The 27996-nt window shown below is 38.0% G+C and overlaps 2 protein-coding genes and 1 long non-coding RNA gene across 3 annotated transcripts; 2 read left to right on the forward strand and 1 right to left on the reverse strand.

Annotated features, from left to right (window-relative positions):
- Window positions 1-5765: 5765 nt before the first annotated feature.
- On the forward strand, window positions 5766-16868 carry aqp9b (aquaporin 9b). Its single transcript, XM_027137107.2, has 6 exons — window positions 5766-5877; window positions 7322-7448; window positions 11350-11487; window positions 11984-12102; window positions 12561-12778; window positions 15383-16868. Exons 1-6 carry the CDS (start codon window positions 5776-5778, stop codon window positions 15546-15548), a joined length of 870 nt encoding a protein of 289 aa, XP_026992908.1. The 5' UTR covers window positions 5766-5775; the 3' UTR covers window positions 15549-16868.
- On the reverse strand, window positions 15233-20126 carry LOC125145539. The gene is made up of 2 exons (XR_007143966.1): window positions 19613-20126; window positions 15233-15479 (listed from the first exon to the last, which is right to left on the reverse strand). It is a non-coding gene; the product is annotated as an uncharacterized LOC125145539 (long non-coding RNA).
- lipca (lipase, hepatic a) lies at window positions 18619-27996 on the forward strand. The gene is made up of 9 exons (XM_027137105.2): window positions 18619-18894; window positions 20804-20982; window positions 21617-21796; window positions 21936-22056; window positions 22949-23188; window positions 24198-24440; window positions 25359-25473; window positions 26283-26498; window positions 27548-27996. The coding sequence occupies exons 1-9, from the start codon at window positions 18813-18815 to the stop codon at window positions 27663-27665; spliced, it is 1494 nt and encodes a 497-aa protein (XP_026992906.1). The 5' UTR covers window positions 18619-18812; the 3' UTR covers window positions 27666-27996.

Raw genomic sequence — 27996 nt, forward strand, 5'->3', positions numbered from 1 at the left:
ACGCCTTATTCTGCACTTCAGCGCAGCCAATACACACTACAAGCACATCTAAAATCTGCCTCTAACACCCACAAGATCTAAAATCTACCTTTTAACACCCACAACATTCAGGCCGTGGGGATTAAACCACAAACACTTTCACACCTCCAACCGCAGCAACTTCGGCATGCACACCAAACATGTGCGCATCAGCCAGGAAGACGTCCTAGATGTAGTAAATAAATAAAAACAAATAATCGACTTCACACTTTCACTCAAGACTTAAACAGTTGGTGCAATAAGAAAGCAATATAATCTGCGCAATAAACGTTTTTTGAGCTGATGTAGAGGAGGAGACGCGCAATTTGTGTCATAAATATTACCTGACACATTTATAATGCTTTCATTCCCATTCGTTAAATTAAAAAACAACAACAAACAAACAAAAACGTGAATTTACCTTCGCAAATGACTCAACTTTAGATTTCACCCATTCTCATCTATCAGGTACAATAACAAATATTATTACATGAAATTATTTCAATCCCTTTTTCTCAGCAAATTTATGGAAAATCATTTTACGTTTCCATCTGCATCGATTATAATATAATATAATATAATATAATATAATATAATATAATATATGATTCAGGATTTTAATATATAATACAAAAACAAAATGAATTTAACAATAGCATAAAATAATATAAACTAGCCAAAATAGTCAGTTCTAGAAGTTGATGTGTTAGAACCCAGAAAAATATACGAGTGTAAGAATCTGAGTGTCTCCGACAAGGGCCAAATTGTGATGATTAGACAACTGGGTCAGAGCTTCTACAAAACAGCAGATCTTATGGGGTGTTCCCAAAATGCAGTCATTAGTACCTACCAAAAGTGTTCTAAGGAAAGACATCCAGAAAATCATTGACAGCGTCCTGGGTGCCCAAAGCCATCTAATATGTGTAGGGAGTGAAGGTCTGATCTCACAGAAGACCTAGTGGAGCACTAATTGTTGAAGTTAATGCAGGCTATGACAGAAAGATGTAGGAAATCACAGTGCATGCTAGTTGGCTCCGTATGGGGCTGCATAAGCACAGACAGAGTTCCAGAGGTCAGGGTGCCCATGTAGATCCCTGTCTACCACTGAAATCACAGACAACTGGCACATGACCATCAGAACTGGCCCATAAAGTGAGGAAAGAAGGTGGCGTGGTCTGATAAATCACATTTTCTTTTACATCATAAGGCCAAGTATGTGTGTGCGTTGCTTACACGTGGAGGAAAAGGCACCAACATGCATCAGAAAAAGCTAAGCTGGCAGAGGCACTGTGATGCTCTGGGTAATGCTCTGCTGGATAAACTTGGGTCCTGGCATTCACGTAGATGTTAATTTGAAAAATATTATCTACCTTAACCCTGTTGCAGACCAAGTAAATCCTTTCATGGTAACAATATTTCCTACTGACATTGCCCTCTTTCACCAGTATGATGCTGCCAGCCACACAACAAATATTGTTCAAAAATGGTTTGAAGAACAAAAAGTTCAAGGTGTAGACTTGGCCTCCAAATTCCCCAGATCTCATTTCAAATAAGCATCTGTTGTGTGTATTGTACAAACCACTCCATGTAGGACTTAAAGGATTGGCTTCTATCATCAGTGGTTATCATATATGGCTTTAGATAACTAAATATTTAGATCACTTTAGATCTTAGACGATGACTTTAGATAACTAAGTGAATAAATACTCTTAAATACTCTATGTCTTAATTTGTACTCAGCCCACTGGGTGCTTTGTATCCATCGACACACACAGCCCCAGCAAGTGTGTATCTGCTTCACATCAAAGACAACACTTTAGAAAAAAGTGACAGTGAGCAGTGATTAATGATCTGAGCCTCACTCATCTCTCCATGGACTGTTTGTCTCTGCCCTTTTCTCTCCTGGGTTACGAGATTGTTTATTTTCCAGCCAAAATGGTTTACAAATTATACCAAGTTACTACAAATCAGCACCAACGTAATTGTAATTAAATCAAACTATATTTTAACTGAACTATACCTCCCAAAGCTTTTTTTGGACAGAATGAGAAATCACAGCTTGTATACTTGTGTTTCGTGTACAAGGAGCGCCCTCTGCTGGACAAAGACACGAGTGACTGAATAACTCCTGCTTGGTTCCTCCTACTGCGCAGGCGCAACCCATATTCAGTAAAGGAATTGGGTTTTGAGCAGATAAATAGATTTAGATTTCTAAACCTTGAATCAAATCATTTTGAACTGAATCAGTCGGTAAAACAAGTGACAAGGAGAGAAGCTTGCTAAATCAGCAGTTGTATATTTAGAGGAAAGTTTTATGAAGGCATTGTTCCACATGATAAATTGAATATTAGAAATACTTAGTTAAGTAATAATTATAACACTTTATATTACATTTACACATTTACATTTACAGCATTTGGCAGATGCCCTTAATCAGAGCGACATACATAAGTGCTTAAATCTCTAACATTGGATACATTAATGCTGGTTCACTAGGTTACATACTTAATATACCATGAGTTTAAAACATTTGTTCAAAGTTACAATGAAAAAGTGTCAAAGGTTTTTTTTGTTTGTTTGTTTGTTTTTTTTTTTTTTTTAAATGCAAAAGATAAGGAAAGAAGTGCTAGTTGAAGTGTTTCCTGAATAAGTAGGTCTTCATCCGCCGCTTGAAAATAGCCAGTGACTCAGCTGTCCGGACATCTAGGGGAAGTTCATTCCACCACCTTGGTGCCAGAACAGAGAAGAGTCTTGTAGTATAATTGCCTCTTACCCTGAGAGATGGTGGAACCAGTCGAGCAGTGCTGGTAGATCGGAGGTTGCGGGGTGCAGTGCGAGGAGTGATGAGGCCTTTGAGGTAAGAGGGAGCTGGTCCATTTTTGGCTTTGTAGGCCAGCATCAGTGTTTTGAATCGGATGCGTGCAGCTACCGGAAGCCAGTGGAGGGATTGCAGCAGCGGGGTGGTATGCAAGAACTTTGGCAGGTTGAAAACAAGCCGGGCAGCTGCATTTTGGATCATTTGCAGAGGATGGATTGTGTTCATAGGTAGACCTGCCAGCAGTGCATTGCAGTAATCCAGTCTAGAAATGACAAGAGACTGAACAAGTACCTGAGCAGCCTGTGTGGACAAAAATGGCCGAATCCTTCTAATGTTGTAGAGAAGAAACCGACATGAGCGAGTCACATTAGCAACATGAGAGGAAAAGGACAGTTGATTGTCCATGGTTACCCCAAGGTTGCGAGCTGTGGCTGAAGGGGAGATCAGATCGTTGTGCAAGGATATAGCATGATCATGACCTGGGGATGAATCACCTGGGATGAACAGCAGTTCAGTTTTGCTAGGATTGAGCTTTAACTGATGTGCAGTCATCCATGATGAAATTTCTGCCAGACATGCTGAGATCCGGTCAGAAGCTGTGGCATCTGAGGGTGGGAAAGAGAAGATAAGTTGTGTATCATCAGCATAGCAGAGGTAAGAGAACCCATGTGATGAAATAACTATACCAAGAGAGTGAGTATACAGGGAGAAAAGAAGAGGACCAAGTACTGAGCCCTGTGGGACGCCAGTGGAGAGTCTGCGTGGAGCAGATGTCCCTCCCCTCCATGTTACCTGATATCAGCGTCCTTCCAGGTAGGAGACAAACCATTCCCAAGCTGATCCGCAAATCCCAAGACTCTTGAGGGTGGATAAGAGAGTCTTGTGGTTGACCGCATCAAACGCTGCTGAAAGGTCAAGGAGGATAAGGACGGATGATAGTTTGGCTGATCTAGCAGTATGTAGCTTCTCAGAGACATCCAAAAGGGCTGTCTCTGTAGAGTGAGCTGCTTTAAAGCCAGACTGTTTGGGATCTTGGAGGTTGTTCTGTGAGAGATAGACAGACAGTTGTTTATAGACAATGCGTTCAAGAATTTTTGAAAGAAATGAGAGAAGTGATACCGGTCTGTAGTTACTGATGTCTGATGGATCCATAGCAGGTTTCTTTAAGATGGGAATAACCCTTGCTCTCTTGAAAGTAGTTGGTACCTGACCAGATGCTATGGATCTATTGACGATAGTGGAAATGAAGACCAAGAGGTCTTGTGAGATGGTCTGGAGCATAGTGGTAGGGAGTGGATCCAATGGGCAGGTGGTAGGATTGCAGGACTGGATGAGTTGTAAAATCTCTTCTGCTGCCACAGTTGAGAAATGTGACAATGAAGGTGTAGGGGAATCCATCCTCTGAGATGTAAGTGCAGTCGGGGCTGAAGTGAAGGTCCGGCAGATTTCCTCAATCTTCTCCTGGTAGAAAGAAGCAAAGTCTTCTGCAGTCAGGGAGCATGAAGAAGGTGGAGCCGGGGGGTTGAGCAGAGAAAAGATGATGTTGTGGAATTTCCGAGGGTCATGTGAGGAAGCTTCAAGCTTTTCCTTGTAGAAGGAAGTCTTGGCAGAAGTCATATCTGAGGAGAACTTGACAAGAAGTGTTCTGTAAAAATCAAGATCTGCATCAAGTTGTGATTTCTTCCACTTTCTCTCTGATGATCTTAGCTCTCTTCGATTGTTGTGCAGCACATCTGAAAGCCAAGGAGCAGAACAAGAAGTTTTCTTGGGTTTAGTGATCATAGGCCAGAGGAAGTCCATTGTTGAGGAAAGAGATGAGAGGAAAGTATCTGTGGCTGAGTCCAAGGGTAGTGAGGAAAAAGACTCAGTATCAGGAAGGGAAGAAAAAGTGCCAGAAGCTACAGATGAAGGGGAGACAGAGTGAAGGTTGCGGCGAATTCAGAGTGAGGGGGGTGAGAGGTAGTTTTAGGTAGGATAGGTAGAGTGATTGTGAAGGATACCAGGTGATGATCAGAGACGTGGAGTGGGGTAGCAGTCACGTTTGTAGCTGGAGAAGGACGGGTGAAGACCAGGTCCAGGACATTGCCTCCTTTGTGTGTGGGGATATAGCTGTTGAGTGTGAGGGAGAAAGAGTCGAGAAGAGACAGGAGGGAAGAAGATTGTAGCTTGTCAGAGGGGAGGTTGAAGTCACCAAGCACTGTCAGGGGGGAGCTATCGGAAGGGAAAGCACTAAGCAGTGAGTCCATTTCTTCCAGGAAGTCTCCTAGGGGAGCAGGAGGGCGGTAGACAACAATGATAACAAGGTTGATAGGAGAGGTAACTGAAATGGCATGGAATTCAAAAGAAGAGATGGTTAAATGAGAGAAGAGTAGAGGTGTAAAGCACCATTTCTTTGACAACAATAAACCTGTACCACCACCCCTGCCTGTTTCTCATGGTGAGTGAGAGAAAGCATAGGCAGAGGATATTAGATTGCAGAAAGTATAGCTTTCTTTTGATAATAGTCGTTTACCTGGGCTACAATAATACAAAATATGTTTAAAAAATAAATAAATCTTATAAAATCAGGTAAATGGGGCCGAGTTATGGTGCGTGTGTGTGTGTGTGTGTGTGTGTGTGTGTGTGTGTGTGTGTGTGTGTGTGTGTGTGTGTGTGTGTGTGTGTGTGTATATGTCTCTCTCTCTCTCTGTATATGTGTGTGGTGTATGTGTATGTCTCTGTGTGTGTGTGTGTGTGTATGTGTGTGTGTGTGTGTGTGTGTGTGTGTGTGTGTGTGTGTGTGTGTGTGTGTATGTGTCTCTCTCTCTCTCTCTCTCTCTCTCTCTCTCTCTCTCTCTCTCTCTCTCTCTCTCTCTCTGTGTGTGTGTGTGTGTGTCCTGATCCTCTTCTCATTATGGTTTTAACCCTCCTCACTCCAACAGCAGACACTGTGAGCAAACATGGAGCTGGACAGCTTGAGGGGTCTGAGAGAGAAATTCACACTTCGTCATGCTATCATCAGAGAGTTTCTAGCAGAATTCCTCGGGACATTTGTGCTTATAGTAAGTCTAAGTGTATAGTACTTATAGTAAATCTGTCAAGAAACTGTTTTATTACAGCAACATAACTATAAACTGTACAAAAAAACTGTTTTTAAACTTCAATGCTATTTTATTAACCTGGAATAGTAATGAATTATAAAATAATGTAGAATAATACACGAGCACAAACCTTTTAATGTTTTTATATAACAATGCTGAAAATATTGTTTTGCAACTTTCCTCTTATCCTCTTCAGACTGTTACTATAATACACTGTGTCCATTTTTATTTCTGCTTTATATCTGTGCTTATATCATAACCACATGAAAGTTAATCAAGTTTTTCAAGTACCTTTTCCCCTCATATGAGGATATATACAAAGCAGTTAGAGGTAAAAGGGAGTTTGTGGACATTAAGCGATCATTAAGTCCTAACGGATTACAGCATGACCGTTCTGTTTGCTAGTAAACCTCATTTTCACTTTGTTAACCTTTTCTGACATCATTTGACGTCTGACAGTTCAAAGATTAACAATTCGCTCTCAATTAGAAACACAAAGCAAAATATTAGATGAAACATTCTGTTAAAGGATTAGTAAGTTAATCAAGACACTTTCATTTGTGTTATGGGAAGTCTACAAATCAAAACCAAAAATAGCTGACATCACCTGTAGCGGTGTCTAAGGGCACAAGGATGTACGATTATGTAATCATATTTATAATATAGTACAGTGATGTAAACATGGATACATAAATAATGGCACTTTACATTTCGTTGATGTTAATTGAAGTATTAACTGTCAGTACAATTAGTGTTCATAGACATTTTACCCAATTGACTAACTATTGGCCAATAGATTAGTAGATAAATATTACATTTACATGTATTCATGTGGAAAATGTTAAGTTACAAAGTGAGACATAATCCACACCAAGCACATAGTTCTTACAAACCCATAAAGCTTGAAAAGCTATTTATGTTCGAGGGTAGCATGAATAAGTGATTGGGTTATAATGTAAGCAGAGTTTTCTAATCTTTCAGTGATTTGAATGATGTTAAGCAACATTTTGTCTAGAATTTGCTTTCTGCAAACTTATGAGCGCAGGTTGCAAATTACAAACACTGGACTTACAAAACTTCTTTTAACTTGTAAAACACCAATAAACACCAAAAAAAGATCTGGGCTCATACACAAAGATTTTCCCCTACGGTGTCCTGTTAGTTAGCATCAGTGTTCATGACCAATGAGAACATCACAGAATTGGACATCTTTTGTTGCTCTTCTGTCCTTGTCAATCCTCCCTTAGCTGAATTCTTTGTTCTTATGTTTACTTCTAATTAGAGCTGAAGTCCTGCTGAACAACAGAGCATTAATGTGATCTGACTCACAAAAGAGGAGTTTTTCCTCACTGGTCTTCTGTCCCTGACTGTATTGGACTGATTTGTTGTGTCTGTCCTCTCTCAGCTTTTTGGCTGTGGCTCAGTGGCACAGGCTGTGCTCAGCAGAGGAGCTGTGGGTGAACCGCTCACCATCCACATTGGCTTCACCACAGGATTGATACTAGCTGTCTATGTGTCAGGAGGTGTATCAGGTAATAGAATAATTCATAGACATTGAAGAAAGTAAAATAACCTTGTACGTGCTTGAAAACCTGGTTGCTTTGGATCAACAAGCTTTTCAGTGTCTCAAACGTATTTTTCAGCTTTTTAAATTTTGTCAATTCTTTATCAAATAAATTTATCCCATTTAGTAATTTACAGTTTAATAATCGGAGATGTTGCATTGATACATATATATAATGAACCAAAATTTAATTTAATCAATCATAAATGAATTTAAAATGATTGTAATTGTTTATTATTCTATAGATATAATTACTATATTAACTATTAGAAAAGAAAAGTCAGATAACCGGTATAATAAATGATTGAAACTGATGTATGAGTAAGCTAGCAAGGTGATTTGCGAATACTTCTCTAAACGTATTATTTCTTTACATAATCATTCACATATTAACCATAGGCCTACACCAAATTCTGAACAGAATTGGTTGAATAGCTAATGGATGCTGCATTAAAGCAGACTAAGTTATCGGTTGTTTCTACTAATTTTGCCATCCAATCTCCCAAACATACTAAAACACAATTTAATCCCTGCATATAATTTAATTTATTTTAGTCAGCAAGACTTTGCACTCGTTCACACAACATAGTTTCCAAAACATCATGAGAAATCATTGGTCATATTGAACTGTCAGTCTGAGTGTTTTGCTTTGCTGTGATCTTTGACCAGTGATCTCAGACAACGACACAGCTCTTCGACTTGGTGCTCATTTAAACAAATTAAGGGGTAAAAAAGTACAGAGCTCTAAATGTATTAATACATTAAGAGCTTAATAATTAAAAATATTAATGTATTTCAGTTTAAGTTCCCACTAGGATCAGCATTTTGGCCTTAGCATTTAAGTGCTGGATTAAAAATTCCAAATGGCTGTGTGTGGGATTTCAGAGCAGATTGTGTTATTAATGTCACTTGTTATAAAGATGATACCTTTTTTTGTGGAAGTGCTAGATTTATTTGACATCAGTGAAAAGGCTCAAACGCCTACATTATTAAGCTTATTAGTAAATACACACATTTCAGATTCGCTCTTTTCAACCAGCTTTTTGGAGCACAATGGCAGTTATATTTTAGGATGCTGTAGTATTTGCCTGGAATATGTTGAATTCACACTAAAGTGATCTTTCCAGTTGTCCCGGGAAAAAAAACGAATAGATAGATAGATAGATAGATAGATAGATAGATAGATAGATAGATAGATAGATAGATAGATAGATAGATAGATAGATAGATAGATTATGATTCATTCATGCTGATGGTGTATATTAGATTGATAGATAGATAGATAGATAGATAGATAGATAGATAGATAGATAGATAGATAGATAGATAGATAGATAGATAGATAGATAGATAGATAGATAGATAGATAGATAGATAGATAGATAGATAGATAGATAGATAGATAGATAGATAGATAGATAGATAGATAGATATTAGATAGATAGATAGATAGATAGATAGATAGATAGATAGATAGATAGATAGATAGATAGATAAAATTTAGAGTTAGAGCAAAGTGTCAGTCTTCAGGATAGAAATTTAATGCCTTTGCTTGAGGGCTGGATGGTGCAGCTTGGCAGAATAGTGTTTGAACTTGTGAACTTGTCTGATCAGTAGCTAAGAGACTGTAATGACAGAGCCAGCAGAACATTGTGTAAACTGTCTCTGATTGCTGTTCAGTTCACTCTGCTGTGAAAAATGGCAGGTGATAACTGTCGTTTTAGCACTAAACGTAAGACCTCCACAGTTGGATTCAGCATGCTCTAAACTCGGCACTCCATTTTGTACCTTGTCCTAAGGGAGAGTGTGATTTAATAAATAGCGTCTCCTGCTTCGTGTGAACTCAGAGACTGAATAATTAAAGAGGAGGGAGTTAGTGGTATTCTGTGCCAAGAGTATACTCTATTGAGGTGTCAGGTTTAAGAGGGAAGCACAGTCAGTGGTGTGATTATAACTTTTCATCGACTGACTGCAGATGTGAAACACTATGTGTATGTAACCTTTAGGACTTTTTTGAGTACAGTCTTTATTGGGTTTTGCTGAATAAGACAGTGAGTAAGCTAAAACTGTTTCTGGCACACAGTATACTATATACAGGTTTTTTCCTGTCCTCTTGGTCATGCCTCCAGAACTATTACATATTCTGCTTGTCATTTTTGCAGTTTTTATTATTTTTTTTCTGTGAAATTGCTGTGTTTTAATTTCATGCCTCATTTCGCTTTCGTGATAATGTAAAAAGCCAGACCATATTAAAATCACTACGAGCATTATGATTCATTCATGCTGATGGTGTATATTAGATAGATAGATAGATAGATAGATAGATAGATAGATAGATAGATAGATAGATAGATAGATAGATAGATAGATAGATAGATAGATAGATAGATAGATTATCGATCTCGAAAGGAAATTCATGGATGTTTGAATTGCCTATCTATCTATCTATCTATCTATCTATCTATCTATCTATCTATCTATCTATCTATCTATCTATCTATCTATCTATCTATCTATCTATCTATCTATCTATCTATCATCCACCATCAGCATGAATGAAACATGAGTAATATTATCATGAAAGCGAAATGAGGCATGACATTAAAAGCAATTTTGCAGGCAGAAAAAAATAATATGCACGCAGCATACATTTTTATAACTAGTTCAGACATGGTCTTTCTTCTATAATGTCCAATTTGTCAGCACACTTCTTTCTGAAAATTTCTCTCTACATGATTGTAAAGAACTTAGTGTGAAACCACAACCAGCTAAAAGATAATACAGAGAGAAAAAAGAATTGATTCTATAAAGCATGGGTTCTCAAACTGTTTTGCAGCCTGGTTTCCTTTAACTGTAACAGTGGATCTTTACAGAATCTTCTATTCAAATATTAGGCTCATTTTTCGAAAAAAATGTTGGCAATACAGATACACAGCACATTTATTGGTCAATATGTTTCACAGTTATTGAGGATTAAAAACAACAAAAAAGGACCTCCTGGTCATGGTTTGCGAAATGATTCATTGATATGAGTCTTCCACTCATAAAATTCTGAATTACTGGTAGCCATAAAGAACATGGGCAAAAATTATTGTGTAAAATATTAAAAATTAAAGGTCACTGACCTACTACTATGACCCCAAACACGAATCCAAATAAACACAGAATAGGTTACAGGAAAACTTATGATTTTGAAAGCATTATTAAAGCAATGATCCTCCGTATCCGAATTTGGCCTCTACTAAAAACCTGTGATAAGAACTGAAGATGATGTCTACAACCACAAACCTAAGAACATATAGAGATTAAAATGTTCTGCATTTAGTAGACCTAGATCCTTCTACAAAATTTTTTACTCTGTTAATATTTACAGAAAGGGATTCATCATTGTGCTGATAAATTGATGGAAAATTTAGAAAACAATACACTACATAAGAATTACTCATTAATAAAAGAAATAACATATTAACCAAAGCCTTGCTAACTGACCCTGGTTCTGTCATACTGACCAAGACAAAGGAGTGTGAGGGAAATGTTCTGTTTTCATTAGTTTTTCCCAGGCTTTGTGTTTGAGGTGTAGTACTTTGGAGTCACAGTGAGGTGAGGTGTAGTACTTTGGAGTCCTCATAGTACTTTGGAGTTCAATAGGGGTCACGACTGTGGCCTACTGTGGCCTAAGACGACTTAGGCAGATTATGTCTGTCCCAATTCCCAGGAAGCCAAGTGTATAATAGGGACTAATAGAGAGTAAACACTTCTTTAGGTGTCTGCCGAATGCATTTCTAACACCATGCTGGCCACCATCATGCTTTAATAAGTACTCATGTAAATGATTAGGACATTGACTTATATTTGTCTTCTTGTTACAGGAGGACATGTAAACCCTGCCGTATCTCTAGCCATGGCAGTCTTAGGGAAGTTTCCCATTAAGAAATTTCCAGTATATGTGGCTGCCCAGTTCATTGGTGGTTTTGCAGGCTCTTGTACTGTCTTTGGACTATACTACGGTAAGTAAATATTTTATTTCACTTCATAAGTATTATCTAGTCCCTAGAATAGGCTTAACATTTTAAATAAACTTCCAAGACAAACATAGGTGTGATCAATAAAGTAGAAAGACATCATATTAACATCTATTGTAAAGGCACATGGGTACTGCAATTGTTCTAGAGTTGATCCTTAAATCCAGCTAAAACTCCTAGACAAAACACAACCATCTGTGGCTGAGGGTCTATGTGAGTGTAATTCACCCTACTCTTGGACTGGGAAGTACCCCACTCTTGGACGGCTGCCTATAATGATTGTTACAATAAATAATATTAATATTAGATGCAAGTCTTTAGCCATGTCAATGCCTGCATATGATTGTGCTGATCAGTTCACCCTCTGCTCTCTTCACTAACCTGCTACAAATTTATTCCAAAATAACTCGGATTTGAAAAATGTATACAATATGCATGAATAATAAATTAAGAGCTAATAGAAAACATTTTATTTCTACAGATGCCCTCATGGACTACTCCAATGGAGAGCTGCTGGTCACAGGTGAAAATGCCACCGCGAACATCTTTGCCAGCTATCCAGCAAAGCATCTTTCAGTCCTTAATGGGTTTTTTGATCAGGTAAGGAAACACGTTATTTCACGATTATGCATCTTACTGAAGGTACTCTGTGCATTTGTGTGTACTCTATACCATACACACATGTCTGAGATAGAGAGCCTTGCTATTTTGACACTTTGATTTGGATTCATGACTTCTAGAACAAGAACAAAATGGCTTAACTTGGTGTCAATAGGCAAGCAGTTCATTCCTCAGGGTTGCCAGGTCTTTCTAGTGCAGTGCCGTTGAAATGATTATGTAAAATGTTAGGAAAAGTGTAAGAAAGAAATGAGAAAAGAGACATTTCCAAAGCCAATGAAGGTGTGTGTTCACTGTCCAGATATAGTAGTCACGACCACAAAAGATAAAGAACTAAATCAGGGGAAGATGGTATTGTTAATGAAAGCCATAAAACCAACCTAAGCAAATAGAACAATCTCGTAAATTCAGCATGTACTGGTTGCTACTTATCCATGCAGGTCGTTGCCACTGCAGCTTTAGTGCTGTGCATCCTGGCCATTGTGGACAAGAAAAACATCGGAGCCCCTAAAGGAATGGAGCCACTTCTCATTGGTTTCACCATCCTGGCCATCGCAGTGGCCATGGGCCTAAACTGTGGCTATCCCATCAACCCTGCACGAGACTTGGGACCCCGTCTCTTTACTGCTGTGGCAGGCTGGGGGGTGGAGGTGTTCAGGTACGGAAAACACACTCACACAAATCTGCTTGACCTCTGACCTGACCCTGACCTAACTCAAGTCCTTACGTCAGAGCTCATATTAAACTTCACCCTAATGCTATGACCTTAAAGCAATATTAACTTCCAAAGCAACGCTAGCTAACTAAACATATCTAACACCTTTTGAGTGAAACTTAAACCATTGCTAAGAAAAATATCTCAATATTTTCCCATATGATAATATTTAAATTATTACAACCTAAAAAAATGTAGATATTCTAACCCTAGCTAATAAAATTAATGTATAATAAATGTAAAGCTATCTTTATCCCAGTTTAGGGGGATTTAAATTAACTTGATGCATGGAATAATATGATAATTATCTGGAATATATTAATTAGTGCTACAGTAAAAAGTGAGCACTCACTTGTTATGCTTAGACAACACAAATTGGCCCCAAAAACACATACAGTCTCTAAAACACATACAGTATCACCCGAGAGAAACAAAGAAAGCTCTTTAGTAATTGATTCACGCACTCACACACACACACACACACACACACACACACACACACACACACACACACACACACACACACACACACGCACGCACGCACGCACGCACGCGCACACACACACACACACACACACACACACACACACACACACACACACACACACAAAATGTTATTTTCTAACTTTAGTGAATTGGGTATTCCAGCTTGCCAGCATGAGATCAAAGCATCTTTCAAAGATAGCCCTTAATAGAGTCTTCATCTGACAGCTCGTGTCTGTTCCTCTCATACAGTTGGTTCATTTTTCCACAGCCCCCCTGAGTCTCTGGGAAACTAGAAATCCTGACAATAATCCAAGAGGAGAGACTCTTGTGTGTCTCTCAGCACATAATATATTCTGAGTGGTCTGTCTTTTATTCACCCTTGCTTTTTTTTTCTAACATAAAAATGGCTTATAAACACCCACCAGAAGAACACTGTGTTATTTTTATGTGTAAGATAAACAGCCATGGTCACACATCATGAACAACCATCTGAAACATCTGAAAGCCAAACTGGTTTACGTTCATATTGACAAAAGTAAACGTGAGTATACTATAAATGTTATATAAATCCACTGGACCATAGGTTTAAAGACAGGTTGTAAATACTAAGAAAGGAGGTTGTAATACTAATGTGTTCAGCAGAGGGCAGTCTGACCTGAAAGGCAAATTATTCTGCACCACAGGCATAATAACCATAAGGCAAAATCAGCTTGTTATACAGAGAGGAAAAATAAAGAAGAAAAAAAGGAGTAAAAAGAGAAAAAAAAATAGGAAGTGTTTCGTCCACTGAATTGTGTAATATACAGTGTAGGTCCAGTGCATACTGTATAACCACTTTAGACTGACACCCATAAAGGCTTTGGACACTACCATACTGAGTATGTTATATATAATTTAGATCTATGGTATATACATGATAATGTGCATGGAAATGTGCAAAGTAAAGTTAGTTTTGAACATCCTATTCTTATTGCAGATTTAGTCCCCACTCTTACTCATAATAACCTCCACTCTTCTAGGAAGGCTTTCCACGAGATTTCAGAGGGTAATTGTGGGATTTGAGTATTAGAGCATTAGTGGTCAGACACTGATGGCGGATGCAGTCGGCATTCCAGTAAATCCCAAGGTGTGAGTTCTTACGCTACACCCTTGGCAGACCATGTCTTCATGGAGCTCTCTGTGTACACGAGGGCATCGCTGTGCTGGAACAGATTTAATCCCTGTAGACACCAGACACGGCTTTGATGATCAATTACAATTGGTGTACAGGAAAGATTTTTCACTTCCACTTCTATTATACAAATGTATTCACTAACTGTAACAGTATTATAGTTCTACATTTTAAATTGTTCACACAGTTTACACAGAGATTAGTTTGCTCAGAACCTCGTAAATAGAAACAGTAAATTGTCAGCAGAATATAGGAGTGTGGTGATGCAAGGAGACTGAACTTGAAAGTGAATGTAGTAGAGGAGGATTACTGAGAGTGCCAGTATTTGCCACCTGAGCAGTACAACTGTACGTCAAGCTGTAGTCAATTACAAAGCATTAAAACAGACACTTGTCTAAGATAAGACACATAAAAGCCCATAGAAGTTGTCACAAGTACACAAAATAAAATAGGTTTCTTTGTGTGACGTTATTAGAAAACAGCCTCCTGATGATAATAGTAACTTCACTTGTGCGTACAAATGATATTTAGATGCTGGAGAACGACTGTGTGTCTGTGCTTCACATATGTTTAACCTCCTAAGATTTTACATGCAGTGGTGTCCACATATGTGGACACCAGGTCATAGGAGGTTAATTTTGACATACGATAATCAGCTGTAATGTGATTCTGCTCTGTTCTACTGCCTGATATGCTTCTCTTTAAACAAACCCCTCCGCATATCCCAACATGACACTGTGTGCAAGTTCAAAACCTTTATCAGTGGAACACAGGACAAACAGAAATGTAAAAATCCTACAAACGTGTGAGTCTGCATGGTGAGTCCATCACTAATGGTAGCTAGATATATGGGATACTGTGAGTGAGTGTGTGTTGTATTGTGTGTTCAGGGCCGGTGGTGGCTGGTGGTGGATCCCAGTTGCTGGTCCAATGGTGGGCGGGGTGTTGGGAGCGATGATCTACTACCTGCTGATTGAGCTGCACCACCTGCCAGAGGAAAAGCATGAGGAGAAGAGCAATGTTAAGGACAAGTATGAAATGATAACCATGAGCTAGACAGAGGCCAAATGTAACTCTGTCTCTAATTCATCTCCAGCAGGCTGCAGTGTAAAACATTTCTCACTTTGTTTTATCACAATGCAAGTATCCAGGTTGATGCTAGCATTATATTATATTATAAATCCTACAATTAAACTGCATGCAATCTTAGAATCATACTCCTAATGAAGTAAGCTACAATGAAGCAATGCTAAAACCCTGACTTATATAAAGATATTATCAAGATAACATTCAGGGATTAATGCTGCCTGCAAATCCTCATTAAATGGTCTTATACACTCACTTATATACTCATTATTACTGAATCCTTGTCACCGATATTGATACCTATTGTGTATTTTCCTAATATTTTACTCCACTGTATATTTTTCACAGTATAAACAATGATTAAGCATGTAAACTAGTATCTATCACCATAATTTGCACTTACTAATTAAATATTAATATATGATTACACAAGTTAGATTCAGAGCAAAATAATCATGTACCATAAACCAGTGAAATCATGCTGTCTTCTATGCTTGGACACTTGTATTTATCACAGTTTCAACAGAAGGAAGCGAGTGATAAGGACTATGGTACAAACATTACAGAGCTGAAGACTGTGAGATTTTGTTTCCCTTTAAGTATCGAGGGGTGAGTTTTGTACTCTACAGAATAATGTGGTAAATTTCAAGTGTGTGTGTGTGTGTGGGGGGGTGTTTCTATGCTGTGTTAAATGAAATAGAACTGAGATTCTGCCTGAGATAAATGAGTGGCCATTGACCTCTAGAAAGACATCAAATGTTTTTCAACAGCAGCTACAGTAAAGAGCTCATATGTTATGCAACATATTAGACAAGAACTTTGATTTCCCATCCAAAAACATTGAAAAATATCAGGCTTCAAAGCACAGTGTTAAACCATATAGTTGAAATTGTTGAAAGTATTGCTGTGCTTAACAGTGTGAGGGCCATGTCATCAACTCCTCTGACACATGAAGAATAATTCACCAATGCCTGCCTTCTCAGTTAAACACTCTCTGTCCGAATTCTTAGGCCTAATTAGGCCCAAAATTAATTACATTTAAACTCAGGTACAATTCTGTATACATTTGCCCTATGTTTGCTGCTCTAAGGGTATTTCATTGATAATAACTTGTGACTAACTGGATAAACTCAGTATTTTTTACTACGTGTTAAAAGAACGCTATACAGGCTTATGTGATGCATTTGAACTGTGGTTAGCATATTCTTGTATTTTGTACTGTTATTTTTCACACACAGTTTAAATATATGACAGTGATATCTTCTGAAATGATCTCTGAAAGCTCTGAAATAAATGACGATTTCTGGTTGAACACAGACCTGACTTCTGGAATGCAAATTAACAAAACGTACCTGAATAAGTAACGGGTGTTTAGTCAGATTTTATTCTGAATATTCTTAAAGATGTAGCTTGTAGTGAATAAAAACTCTTTGGACCAGACTGAACCCATTCACCTGATTCAGAGTCATTGTTTGCTCAGTAATTTGGGTCACAGTGATCCTATGTTTAAATGTTTGTGTCTGTTCCTGGAGTTAAAGCTCCTGTCTACTAAAGCATATTGTCCAGTATGGTACCAAAGGTTCTAATACAACACTTTACATCTCCCAAACGGCAACACTTAAGAACAAATGTATATAAAAACAATGCAAAATAAACACGCTAGTTAGAGTATTAATCGAGGCACTTAACATGCACAAACTGCACTGTTTTTATCCTACCCCTAATTACTCTGCATAAGAAAGCCAAACATCAGCTATTACACAGCTTATAGTTGGAGAAATCACCGTGGGCATAATGTAGAGGAGCCCGAAGTGCAAAAATATACAGTGTGCCTGGAAAAGCAAATGTTCTCAAAGCTCTGTTTGTTCTTCTGTTTTGCTCTGATAAGATTCTAGTATTTATATTCCAACGTAAAGGTGCTATTTTTGCAACATTTTTAAGATAATACTAAAAAATCATATAAATGTTTTAATTTCTTAAAGGTTATATCATGGCTTCAGTATGTTACAGCAGAAATACAGAATGTTTGGCTAGTAAACACAGCATCATCAATATATACCTCCAGTTCTCCCTGCTAAAGGCTTAAAACTGGCATGTCCCATAAAAAGTCCTTGCACTATAAGGGGCAATTAGGTAAATTCATATAATAATAATCTGTTAATTGTTCAAAAAAAGATTTATATTTAAATTAAACAAAGTGCTGTCCATTATTTTTTTTGAACCAGGATGTTTGTGTTACTTCCAGGTCAGCTTTTGTCAAGCTCAGTTTGTTTGCCTACATTTCCAGCCATAGAAATGAGATAACTGTATGAGTTATACAGGACCAGAACGACCTCATTATAGCTAATACATGTTCATGTCTTTAATAGAATAACCAATATGCAGTATGTGCCTTGCATGATCACTTGGAATGGTAGTACAATGCTAAAATCAGATAATAGGTGTTGTTCAGAAGCACAAGCCCTGTTCTGAAATGACTTGTAAAAGCTTTTGCATCTGTAGCTCTGTATCATCCAGTGTCCTTAGAATACTGCATAATATTGTGCAGCAACAAAATATATGCAGTTATAAGTACAAGGAAATTGTTACTGGCTTCCTTGAATTACTTTTGCCTCCTTATTTCATCATTTTCTTTGACTTTTGCACATTTCTATATATTTTTAAAACTATCAAAGCAAATATCTTGTTTTGAAGCTGTTTATAGAGTCTCATTATTAATGGCATTATAATGTATAATTATAAATAATAAATAAATAATGCACATGCTCTGTACCTATATGAATGTATTCAGTGCAGCTTTGATTATTGATCTCAGGGCAGATATTTAAGTTTAGAGCAGTTTCAAACCTTCTTCTGCTGTCACCTACAAAGCGCATGGCTGTATTACACCGTGGTAAATCATTGCTGTTATTACAGAGAACTCAATTCACAGTAGGGAGAGATAATAAAAAAGTATCTCACTACAAATGGAAGTTATTTTGCTTCCAGATTTTGCAACTCACAGTTGAACATATGACTCCCTTTGCACCCAGGACCCTCCCTGAACCTCTGTATTTGCATATCGTGGCCTTTTCAGCTTTAAGTTTGCACACATATCCACCTCCATCTACTCTTTCCATAAGAGTATAACAAAATCCTGAAAATACTTAGATAAATAGACACATAATACTTCATTTTAGAAACTTGCCATTATTGGATTAGCAAGCTGGTGTCTATTGAGGCTATTGGAGCAGAATGCATGTGCTTAATGTACTTTCTTTCCTGCTAATTACCTCATGCCTGTGTGATGGGAGAAGAGCAAAAGGAAACAGAGCAGGTGAGTGCTTGCTATTATAAACTATTTTTCATGCAATATAATTTGCAACTTCTTATGTAAGACCCATACAAAGGTGGATTTGTAGTGGAGAAAGCTAATATACGTGGCGAGTAGTCAGTGGTTATGGGCTTGTGTGCCAAAAAACAGTTTGTGTTAGGGATAACAGAAGGCCAGAGATCGTCTATACTTTCAAGCATCGAAGACGATTCCACACAGTGAAGTTTATTTGTTTTACACTTGCACAATTTGACATGGACAAAGTGTCCGTCTTTTTTCTTTAGTAAAACAACTGCCCCAGTCCACATCAACACATTCATACTCTGGTAGTGTTTTATGTTGGTAAATACATTCATTCAGCTTAAGTAACCGCTTTGTCATGGTTAATGGTGCAGTGGATCCAGAACAGATCAAGACCCTAGCCCAGGAACAGCATGCATTCACACATTTATTTACACCATCTAGGGGCAATGCAGCATAGCCATATCTGCCTGCATGATTTGGGGAAGTGGAAGGAAATCAGAGAACACAGAGGAAACCCATGCAGACATAAAAAGTTTAACCCTAAATCAGGTGCTTCAAGCCATCAACACTACCCATGGTGGTATAATGCCGCTGCTGGACTATGCAAAATGTAGCAAAAATGAAGTTAATGATAAAATATTTTAGAATTATTCACCATAAAGACATACAATAGCTAAAGCATATTATGGATACTCACCCAAATATGCTAATAGAGTTAACAAGCCCCAGTCAACCGGAAGTGAGTTATTTACTTATTTACTAGTGCTTGCTCTCCAGTTAAAAAACTGTATCACTCTAATCTTTGTCTCAATTTTATATTATATATAAAAGAAATAATGCCAACAATTCAGACTAATTTGCCTTCCACTCAGAACAGCAATCACATCTACAAAAGTATGAATTTCCTTAAAACACAGAAATCTAGACCTAAACACAGGGAATAACTTGGAAGTCAAGTGAGTGTGAATGAAATACGCCACACACACCTCTGTGTAAAGCAGGCAGTTCAGTACAAAGTAGGTGGAACATAACTCAGTGTACTGAACTCACTGTTCCTTACACAGACGTATTTGCACAGGCCAAAATCACAACACAAGGTGGGTGGTTATCACTTGTATTGATTAAAGAGGATGAGAAAATACAGTAAAACCTTCGCAAACTCAAACTATCACATCTCTTTATATTCAGTATCAAAAAACATCAAGACATTTACTGACCTTTGGGAGACATATGAGCCAAGATACCCCACGTAACCAACAGAGACACTAATCTCTGTCTGCACACCGTGTCTGTCTGATGTCTGTTATGCCACCAGTGTTGACATGGGCACTGAGCAGTTTTGTATTTTCAGTTTTCCACTTTTTTCTTATTTGAGTTGGATAAAATAAAAGGCATAATGTTAACAGAACGATTTTAATAAAAATCTGCAATCTCCTACTGCAAAGACGTGACACATATAAGTAATTATTCGCCTTATTAAGCAGTTAGCTCGAGGGGGACACGGTGGCTTAGTGGTTAGCACGTTCGCCTCACACCTCCAGGGTTGGGGGTTCGATCCCCACCTCCACTTTGTGTGTGTGGAGTTTGCATGTTCTCCCCGTGCCTCGGTTGTTTCCTCCGGGTACTCCGGTTTCCTCCCCCGGTCCAAAGACATGCATGGTAGGTTGATTGGCATCTCTGGAAAATTGTCCGTAGTGTGTGAGTGTGTGAGTGAATGAGAGTGTGTGTGCCCTCTGATGGGTTGGCACTCCGTCCAGGGTGTATCCTGCCTTGATGCCCGATGACGCCTGAGATATGCACAGGCTCCCCGTGACCCGAGGTAGTTCGAATAAAGCGGTAGAAAATGAATGAATGAAGCTAACTCAGTGTTTGTTTGACTCTGTTACAGATTATGAGCATGGGTTAAAGATAAAGACGCACTATGAGCCTAAATCCATGTTCAGGATGTATAAGCATGGGATGGATATAAATGATGCCTGCACTGTAAAGCTCTTCCAAGCTCACACCCTGCAGTCCTGTAGCTTCAACAGCAGCCACCCCCTGGTCATCATCATCCACGGCTGGTCGGTATGGGACTTCATCATCATCAGGAGGAATATACATGGCTAAACTAACTGGAACTGTCAGTACAGAATATATAGACTCCAAAGCAGACAGATTACTGCAAAGTTTACACCCAGTGATAGATTAAATGGAGTGATGAATATTCAACATGCATGAAACTAATGCCTCTGAAATCCATTCAAGAGGCAGCGGTTATGGGCATTATATTATTTGGGTAGAAAGAGTCCTGAGAGTCTGTTCCAGTCATGCAGTCAGCTAAGGCACCAGAAGACTTCATAAGAATATCATATACATGCTAAGACCAAAAAGCAAAACCCTGTTTCAGACTATGATATATACTCTTAATTATTTTTTTATTTCACAATAATGTAAATCAAATTTGACTATATTTTGCTGCCCTCAGTCTTATGCAGCATGTTTAGTAATACTTTTTCTATCTCGGGTTAAATAGAAAACATTGTAATCCATATTGCAATATGCAGGCTTGGGAGAGAGAAAACTTTAATATGTGTATACTAAAGTTTAATATGTGTATACTAAAGTTTAATATGTGTATACTAAAGTTTACATATACCAAAAATGACAACTTGGCTCAAATTGCCAGTAAAGGACTTGACCTCTTTGTGTGTATCTGTAGATGGATGGGATGATCGAAAGCTGGGTCACTCGGTTGGCCGCTGCACTTAAGAGCACACAGAAAGACATCAATATTCTGGTCAGTGACTGGATGACCTTGGCACAGCAACACTATCCCATTGCAGTTCAAAACACGCGGGTGATCGGTCAGGAGATCACCCAACTGCTGATGTGGCTTGAGGTGAGACGACCAAAATAGTGTGTTTGTGTCTTAAAAAATATGATACAACGGTGTATTACACAAACATACACTGAGGTTCTCTGAACACTTCTGTATTCAGTCATATTGCCAAAAATTCAAATATCTTTTGCATTTCCAGGATCTCACACAGTTTCCTGTCAGTAAGGCCCATCTAATCGGCTACAGTCTGGGAGCTCACATAGCCGGATTCGCCGGAAGGAATTTAGCCACATCAGGGAGGACTCTGGGAAGAATCACTGGTGAGAGAAAATATAATAATATATGATTAAAAAGCCTTTCCATCTTCCAGATCACTTGTAATGTACAGTAGTAGACATTTGAGATGTTCTGTTGCCTCCCAGAGGAGCTTCTGATAACGTGTGTAAAAAAACATGTAGCTAGAAAATATGAGTGATATGAAGTACCTATAGTGATGAGAATTTCTGTCAAATATACTATTGGAATTTTTTAAGGAATACACATTCATATGCAAGAAAACTGATATATGTAGCACCAAATATTCACTGTATTATTTACTTTATTAAGGCAGAGTGTTGGAATGTGCAGTACACTAATCCAAATCCACTGAGTAACACCTTAAACTTGCTGCGGCTGGTACACACACATCGCATATCCCTCTAATCACATATCCCAAGAACACAATAATTATTTGGATGCTTATGAATGAATTTGACCGTGTTGGTAATGAGTGTCAGGAATACATCTGTGTTTGTGTCAGAACAAGGGGAATGACAAAAGACTCAGTTTCTGACTGCCATTATAGGACCAACCTACAAAATATAACAGTAACTGGATACAGTGACAGTAAAAGTAATGTCAGAAATGGTTAAAATATAACATAATGAATATCATATCATGCCTTTTTACATTTCGCTGGAATTGTTCTTTAGCCACTGAATCAAATGACAAAGACTCAGGACTAATTCGAATCATCATACTACAGTAGGTACTAGGAAGGTACAAGCAGTGGCAAGCAAAGTAACACAGGTTTTGTTTGTATGGGAGTTTGTGTAGGTCTGTTAAATTGAACCTTGACCACTGTTTTAGCTCGATATAATACTCACCTATTTGTATTTCACTGAGGATATGTTTTTGCTTGAGACCACAAGGTAAATGTATATGTGTGTGTAGGATTGGACCCTGCGGGCCCACTGTTTGAAGGCATGTCCTCTACAGACAGACTCTCCCCAGATGATGCTAGGTTTGTGGATGCTATTCACACATTTACCCAGCAGCACTTGGGGCTCAGCGTGGGCATCAAACAACCGGTTGCTCACTACGACTTCTACCCTAATGGAGGATCGTTTCAGCCTGGATGCCACCTGCAGGTTAAGAACCTGTACACCCACCTATCTCAGTATGGCCTTATGGGTAAGCACTGACAGTGTGAGAGAGGGGGGATAGAGTGGGGATGGGGGGAGAGGAAGAGATTAAAGGGATCAAAGAGTGGTTAGTGGATATTGGTAGAGAGACAGATTGGTGAAAGGGAGCCTTGTGAAGAGCTCTATTAAAGTTTAATGATTTGGATGAAATTGCTGTCTTCCTGCTGCTATTAGACTTTACAATCAAAGCTGCTCCCAGTGAACCAGTCACCATAATACACACTGTTATTACTGTTTCACTGCAATAATAAACAATAACAGAGTAGTTTAAACGTGATGTGAAATAAATGTGAAATAACAGAAAGTTTGAAAAATGGGCAATAATACCTATGTGCAATATCTTCTTGTTTTGTACATACTGTATATTATATTATGTCTCCATTCTTTTTTATATATTTGCATTTTATTTCTCTTGGCTGCTGTAACAGTGAAATTTCCCCATTGTGGGATGAAAAAAGGTATATCTTATCTTATCTTATCTTATCTTATCTTATCTTATCTTAAAAAGAAATGCTATAAATTCCCAACATGTTCAGCTGATAAAAAAGAAGGATTTGACAACTTACTTGGATAAAAAACGTTCACAAGCATAACATAAACTGTCAAGCACAAATCTCGATAATCCCAAACGCAGCACCGTGCTATCCACCCTGCTGAGTTCATATCTGCAGGCTGTCAAAATACACATTCATGTGAAATGCATGAGCTGGACAACAGGCTTAAGATATTGAATCAAAGAGAAATGCAATGGGTCATGTGATGGACAGGCTGTCTTATTCAGTTAGTAAATAAATTCAAGGCTAATACAATTTTAATGCAGGAAGAGGTGCAGAAATAGCTGCTGTATTTTAGGCACATTTTTAGGAACATTGTTGTGCTGTTAAAATGCCTGAGAACCTGAGCATTAAAACCTTAAAAGACTTTGTGATCTAAACACAGAGATCTGTAGGTAAGACCGATTTTTTATTCTTAATTTATTCCTGTCTGTCTGTGTGCAGGCTTCGAGCAGACGATGAAGTGTGCCCACGAGCGGGCAGTGCACCTATTTATTGACTCTCTTCTGAACAGAGACAAACAGATCATGGCCTACAAGTGCAGAGACAGCGCAGCATTTAACAAGGGAATCTGTCTGGACTGCCGCAAAAACCGGTGTAACACTCTTGGCTATGGCATCAATAAGGTCCACACGAGCACAAGCAAGAGGCTGTACCTCAAAACCCGATCTCTTATGCCATACAAAAGTAAGCCAGAGCTTAATGTTGTAAATTATTGCCTGTTGTAGCACAGGGCTTAGTGCTAGTGGCTAGAAGATTGAATTTAAGTCTAAATTGATCACAGTTGGTTACTTGACCTAGAACCGTAACTGTGCCTTTCTATGCATGGACTTGGTTCTGCCTAATGTATAATTCACTTATAAAAATGTCTGACAAATTAGCATGTCTTTATTGTCGGATAGGTTCACTTGCTACTAATGGGTGTGCGCTTTCTGATGCTGATGCTAGAAAAAAACTGGAATAATAAGCTTCGCCATAATTATACTGTCATCAGGTCAGAGGGAGCCAAATGAAGCAACTTTATTCATCATTATGTGTAATTAGTAGAAGCACCAGTCATGGACGTAGCACCACTGAGTGTGTTCATGGTTTGTAGCTTGCTCTGTAACCAGCTTCCTTTTTTTGTAGAATTTCTTATAGGTTAAAGTAAACTAAAAACTTTAAAACCGATCATTAGACTTTCTCATAAAAGACAAACTAAATATCTCTGTGCAATGCTGAAATGTGAATTTATTCCCCTGTGCAGCAAACCACATAGATAGAATGTGAACCTGGAGGTTTCTGACGGCAGCACTGTGATAATAAACTGCGGTTCAATTGTGATTCAGTGTAAATAATGGACACCTATGATGACCCTGCAATTAAGGAAAATTACCTACATAAATGGCATTAAGTCTTATCTAGATATGTGTTAAATTTTCCATTAGGCTATTATAGTAACAATTCAAGTTTTATGAAGAAGCAGAGAAGGAAAACGTTTAAACTCTTTACTTAAAGTCAGGTTTAAAAAAAAGGAAACATTTAATAGGAACCATTAAGCAAATTTCCACTTGGTGCATGAAATAGTCTAATCACTAACATCTTTCTTTTTTCATTTCTCTGCAGTGTACCATTTTCAGTTTAGGATTCAGCTCTTCACACAGTTTGAAAATACTGATCTGTCTCTCACTATCAAACTCACCGGCACGCTTGAAGAGAGTGAAGCCCTGCCAATCACGCTGTAAGGTTCTCTTCAAACTAAAGAGAATTTATTTGACCTTGCACGTCGTGTTCTCTAACTGTTAAATAACGTATAAGTGGTAAGTTTTAAATGAAGTATACAGTAAGTGGTTAGCATACCCAATGCAAATAACGATTGCATCACATGCTGTTTATCGGGAATGTTTGAATCAACAGACGTCATCACGGTTTTGGGCCAAGGCCAGTGCTTTAGTTCAAAGCAAATGAAGTTAAATGAGTTGTATATGCTAAAATGAAATGTATGTAATTTCCCTATTACTCCATTTTTTTGGTGCTTAATGTATCTTCCTTAGTTTTGTACTGGAGCTACAAGGTTAATGTAGCTAACATTAACAGTAATGGAAAGTTTATATCCTATATAATATACTAAAGCACTATACAAACAATCCAAACTAAATTTATCTGGGTTCATTTAGAAAAACTGTACATTTTTACTGAACTGATCAGTAGCCAGACTGCAGGAAATAAATAAAATATAAGCTAAAAAAAATCCCAATATATAAGCAAAAAAGTGCAAATTGCACAGTTTTAACATTCTCTAAAGCCACCATTTTCCTTTATTTGACCAACACTGATGGATCTAAAATCCATTTCAATACATACAGGTCTTACCCAGAACAGCCTCAATGTACAAAAATGTGTAGTATCAGGACAAATGTATACAATTGTTATTTTGGAGCAATTTTTGGAAAAGTCATCACACTTCAGGCTATACAACTGGCAATAAGGCACATTTTATTACTATAAAAGATCAGCATTAATCAAGCTTACACCATCTCTCTCTCTCAGAGTAAAGGTCTCAGGCAATAAGACCTACTCTTTCCTGATGACTGTGGACACTGACATTGGAGATCTGATGATGGTGCATGTGTCCTGGGAAGCAGAATCAGTGTGGACCAACATGTGGAGCAAAATGAAGACCATATTGCCATGGGGGAGCAAGGAAGATGAGCCACAGCTCACCATTGGCAAGATTCGAGTCAAAGCTGGGGAGACACAGCAAAGGTAAAACTGCTCAACTGTTTAAAGGGAGTAGAGCTGCGCAATAAATTATTATTTTTAAATTATTATTATTATTATATATATTACAGTCACAAACTTGATTGATCAGTTTGGGGTTAAATGTAGCCACAGTGCTCTGTTACTGTAAACATGAATATAATAGGCAGACTGTTTTTACTAAACTGGTCAAAGAATCCTTGACAATATGTGAGCGAGAATCACAACCTTAATAGTGAAAATGATCAGCATCCTTACAATGAATGTTTTTGGACCTGACGTGGAGAGAATGACGAGTGACTTTTTTGTGTAACGATGTCGGAGACAGATCCATTCACACAGCCCCCACTAGTGGACGAGTCAATTCCTGCTTATCTTTTATAGTCCAGCTCCAGGTTTAATGTTTTTGTAGTTACAGTTAAAACCGGACACAAGACCAGAGTAATCGCTTGACAGACTAAAAGTTGTTGGAGGAGTCTAGGCAGCTTATCATACGTGCACTGATCTTCACACAAACACACTGTGAATAACCATTATGCTTCATGAGCACAATATATTGGTGTATAATATAATATAATATAATATAATATATGGTTAGAACAATTTACATCCTACACTTGTGCACATACTACACAAGAACAGAAAATTTGTTAAGGTTCAATTTCCAACAATACTGTATTTTTGTATCTATTTATACCTTGTCATTTATCTGTTTGTTTGTTTATATTGTTTACCTGTCCTGTATATATTGCTGTTTATAAACCTGTTTACAACGTTTGTACAATGACAATGACAATAAAGATCCATTTTATCCTAATGTGATTATAGCTTATAAGTTACAGACGTTTATAAAAGCTTATTAATTATAAAGATAAGATACGTATGGTACTAATACAGATGTTGCTGGTTTCTTACTGCAAAAAAGTTAACCCGACGGTTCAGAAGCTACAATCCGAGAAGCTACCCGGTGCATTTTGTTTCTTACTGAAAAAAGTGCAAATTATTTTTATGATTTTAACTTATCTTTTGCTCTTTGACCCGTCATTCTCTAACAGAGCGACGTTTTGTGCTGAGACAGAAGACAGAGGATCTATCCGGGCTTTAGAGGAGAAGATTTTTGTTCGATGTGATAAAAGGCGGGAAAAGCAGGAGCTTGTGAGGACACGTGACTGAGGAACAGAGTGAGCGTGGTGTTTTGTGCTCATGGACATGCCTGACATCATGATGTTAAAAACAAAACAAAACAAAACAAAAAACAACTGGACTTTCTAAGGTTAAGCAGAAGATGAAACCAGTTACTGTTTTCACCATTGCTGATTGATCCTTGCTGCTTTCCTATTGTTAGAATACCTTTTTAAGTTTTAAATCTCTTTTAAGTCTGAATGAAACAAACACATACAAAGTAAAGTGTTAGACTGAGCAACGATGATGCTCCCAGCACATCACATCCAATGTAACATCTCTATTGCACATAATAGCAATAAAAATGGCATAGCACGCTGTA

The sequence above is a fragment of the Tachysurus fulvidraco genome, chromosome 1 (assembly GCF_022655615.1).
Source record: "Tachysurus fulvidraco isolate hzauxx_2018 chromosome 1, HZAU_PFXX_2.0, whole genome shotgun sequence".
Classification (NCBI taxonomy): Eukaryota; Metazoa; Chordata; class Actinopteri; order Siluriformes; family Bagridae; genus Tachysurus; species Tachysurus fulvidraco.

Bases quoted from the DNA above. Each gene is read 5' to 3' on its own strand.
- aqp9b (XM_027137107.2), top strand. From the start codon at position 5,776: ATGGAGCTGGACAGCTTGAGGGGTCTGAGAGAGAAATTCACACTTCGT. The intron at 5,878-7,321 runs GTAAGTCTAAGT...GTCCTCTCTCAG, and splicing joins TCGGGACATTTGTGCTTATA to CTTTTTGGCTGTGGCTCAGT. The intron at 7,449-11,349 runs GTAATAGAATAA...TTCTTGTTACAG, and splicing joins TGTGTCAGGAGGTGTATCAG to GAGGACATGTAAACCCTGCC.
- lipca (XM_027137105.2), top strand. From the start codon at position 18,813: ATGCATGTGCTTAATGTACTTTCTTTCCTGCTAATTACCTCATGCCTG. The intron at 20,983-21,616 runs GTATGGGACTTC...GTGTATCTGTAG, and splicing joins TCATCATCCACGGCTGGTCG to ATGGATGGGATGATCGAAAG. The intron at 23,189-24,197 runs GTAAGCACTGAC...GTCTGTGTGCAG, and splicing joins ATCTCAGTATGGCCTTATGG to GCTTCGAGCAGACGATGAAG.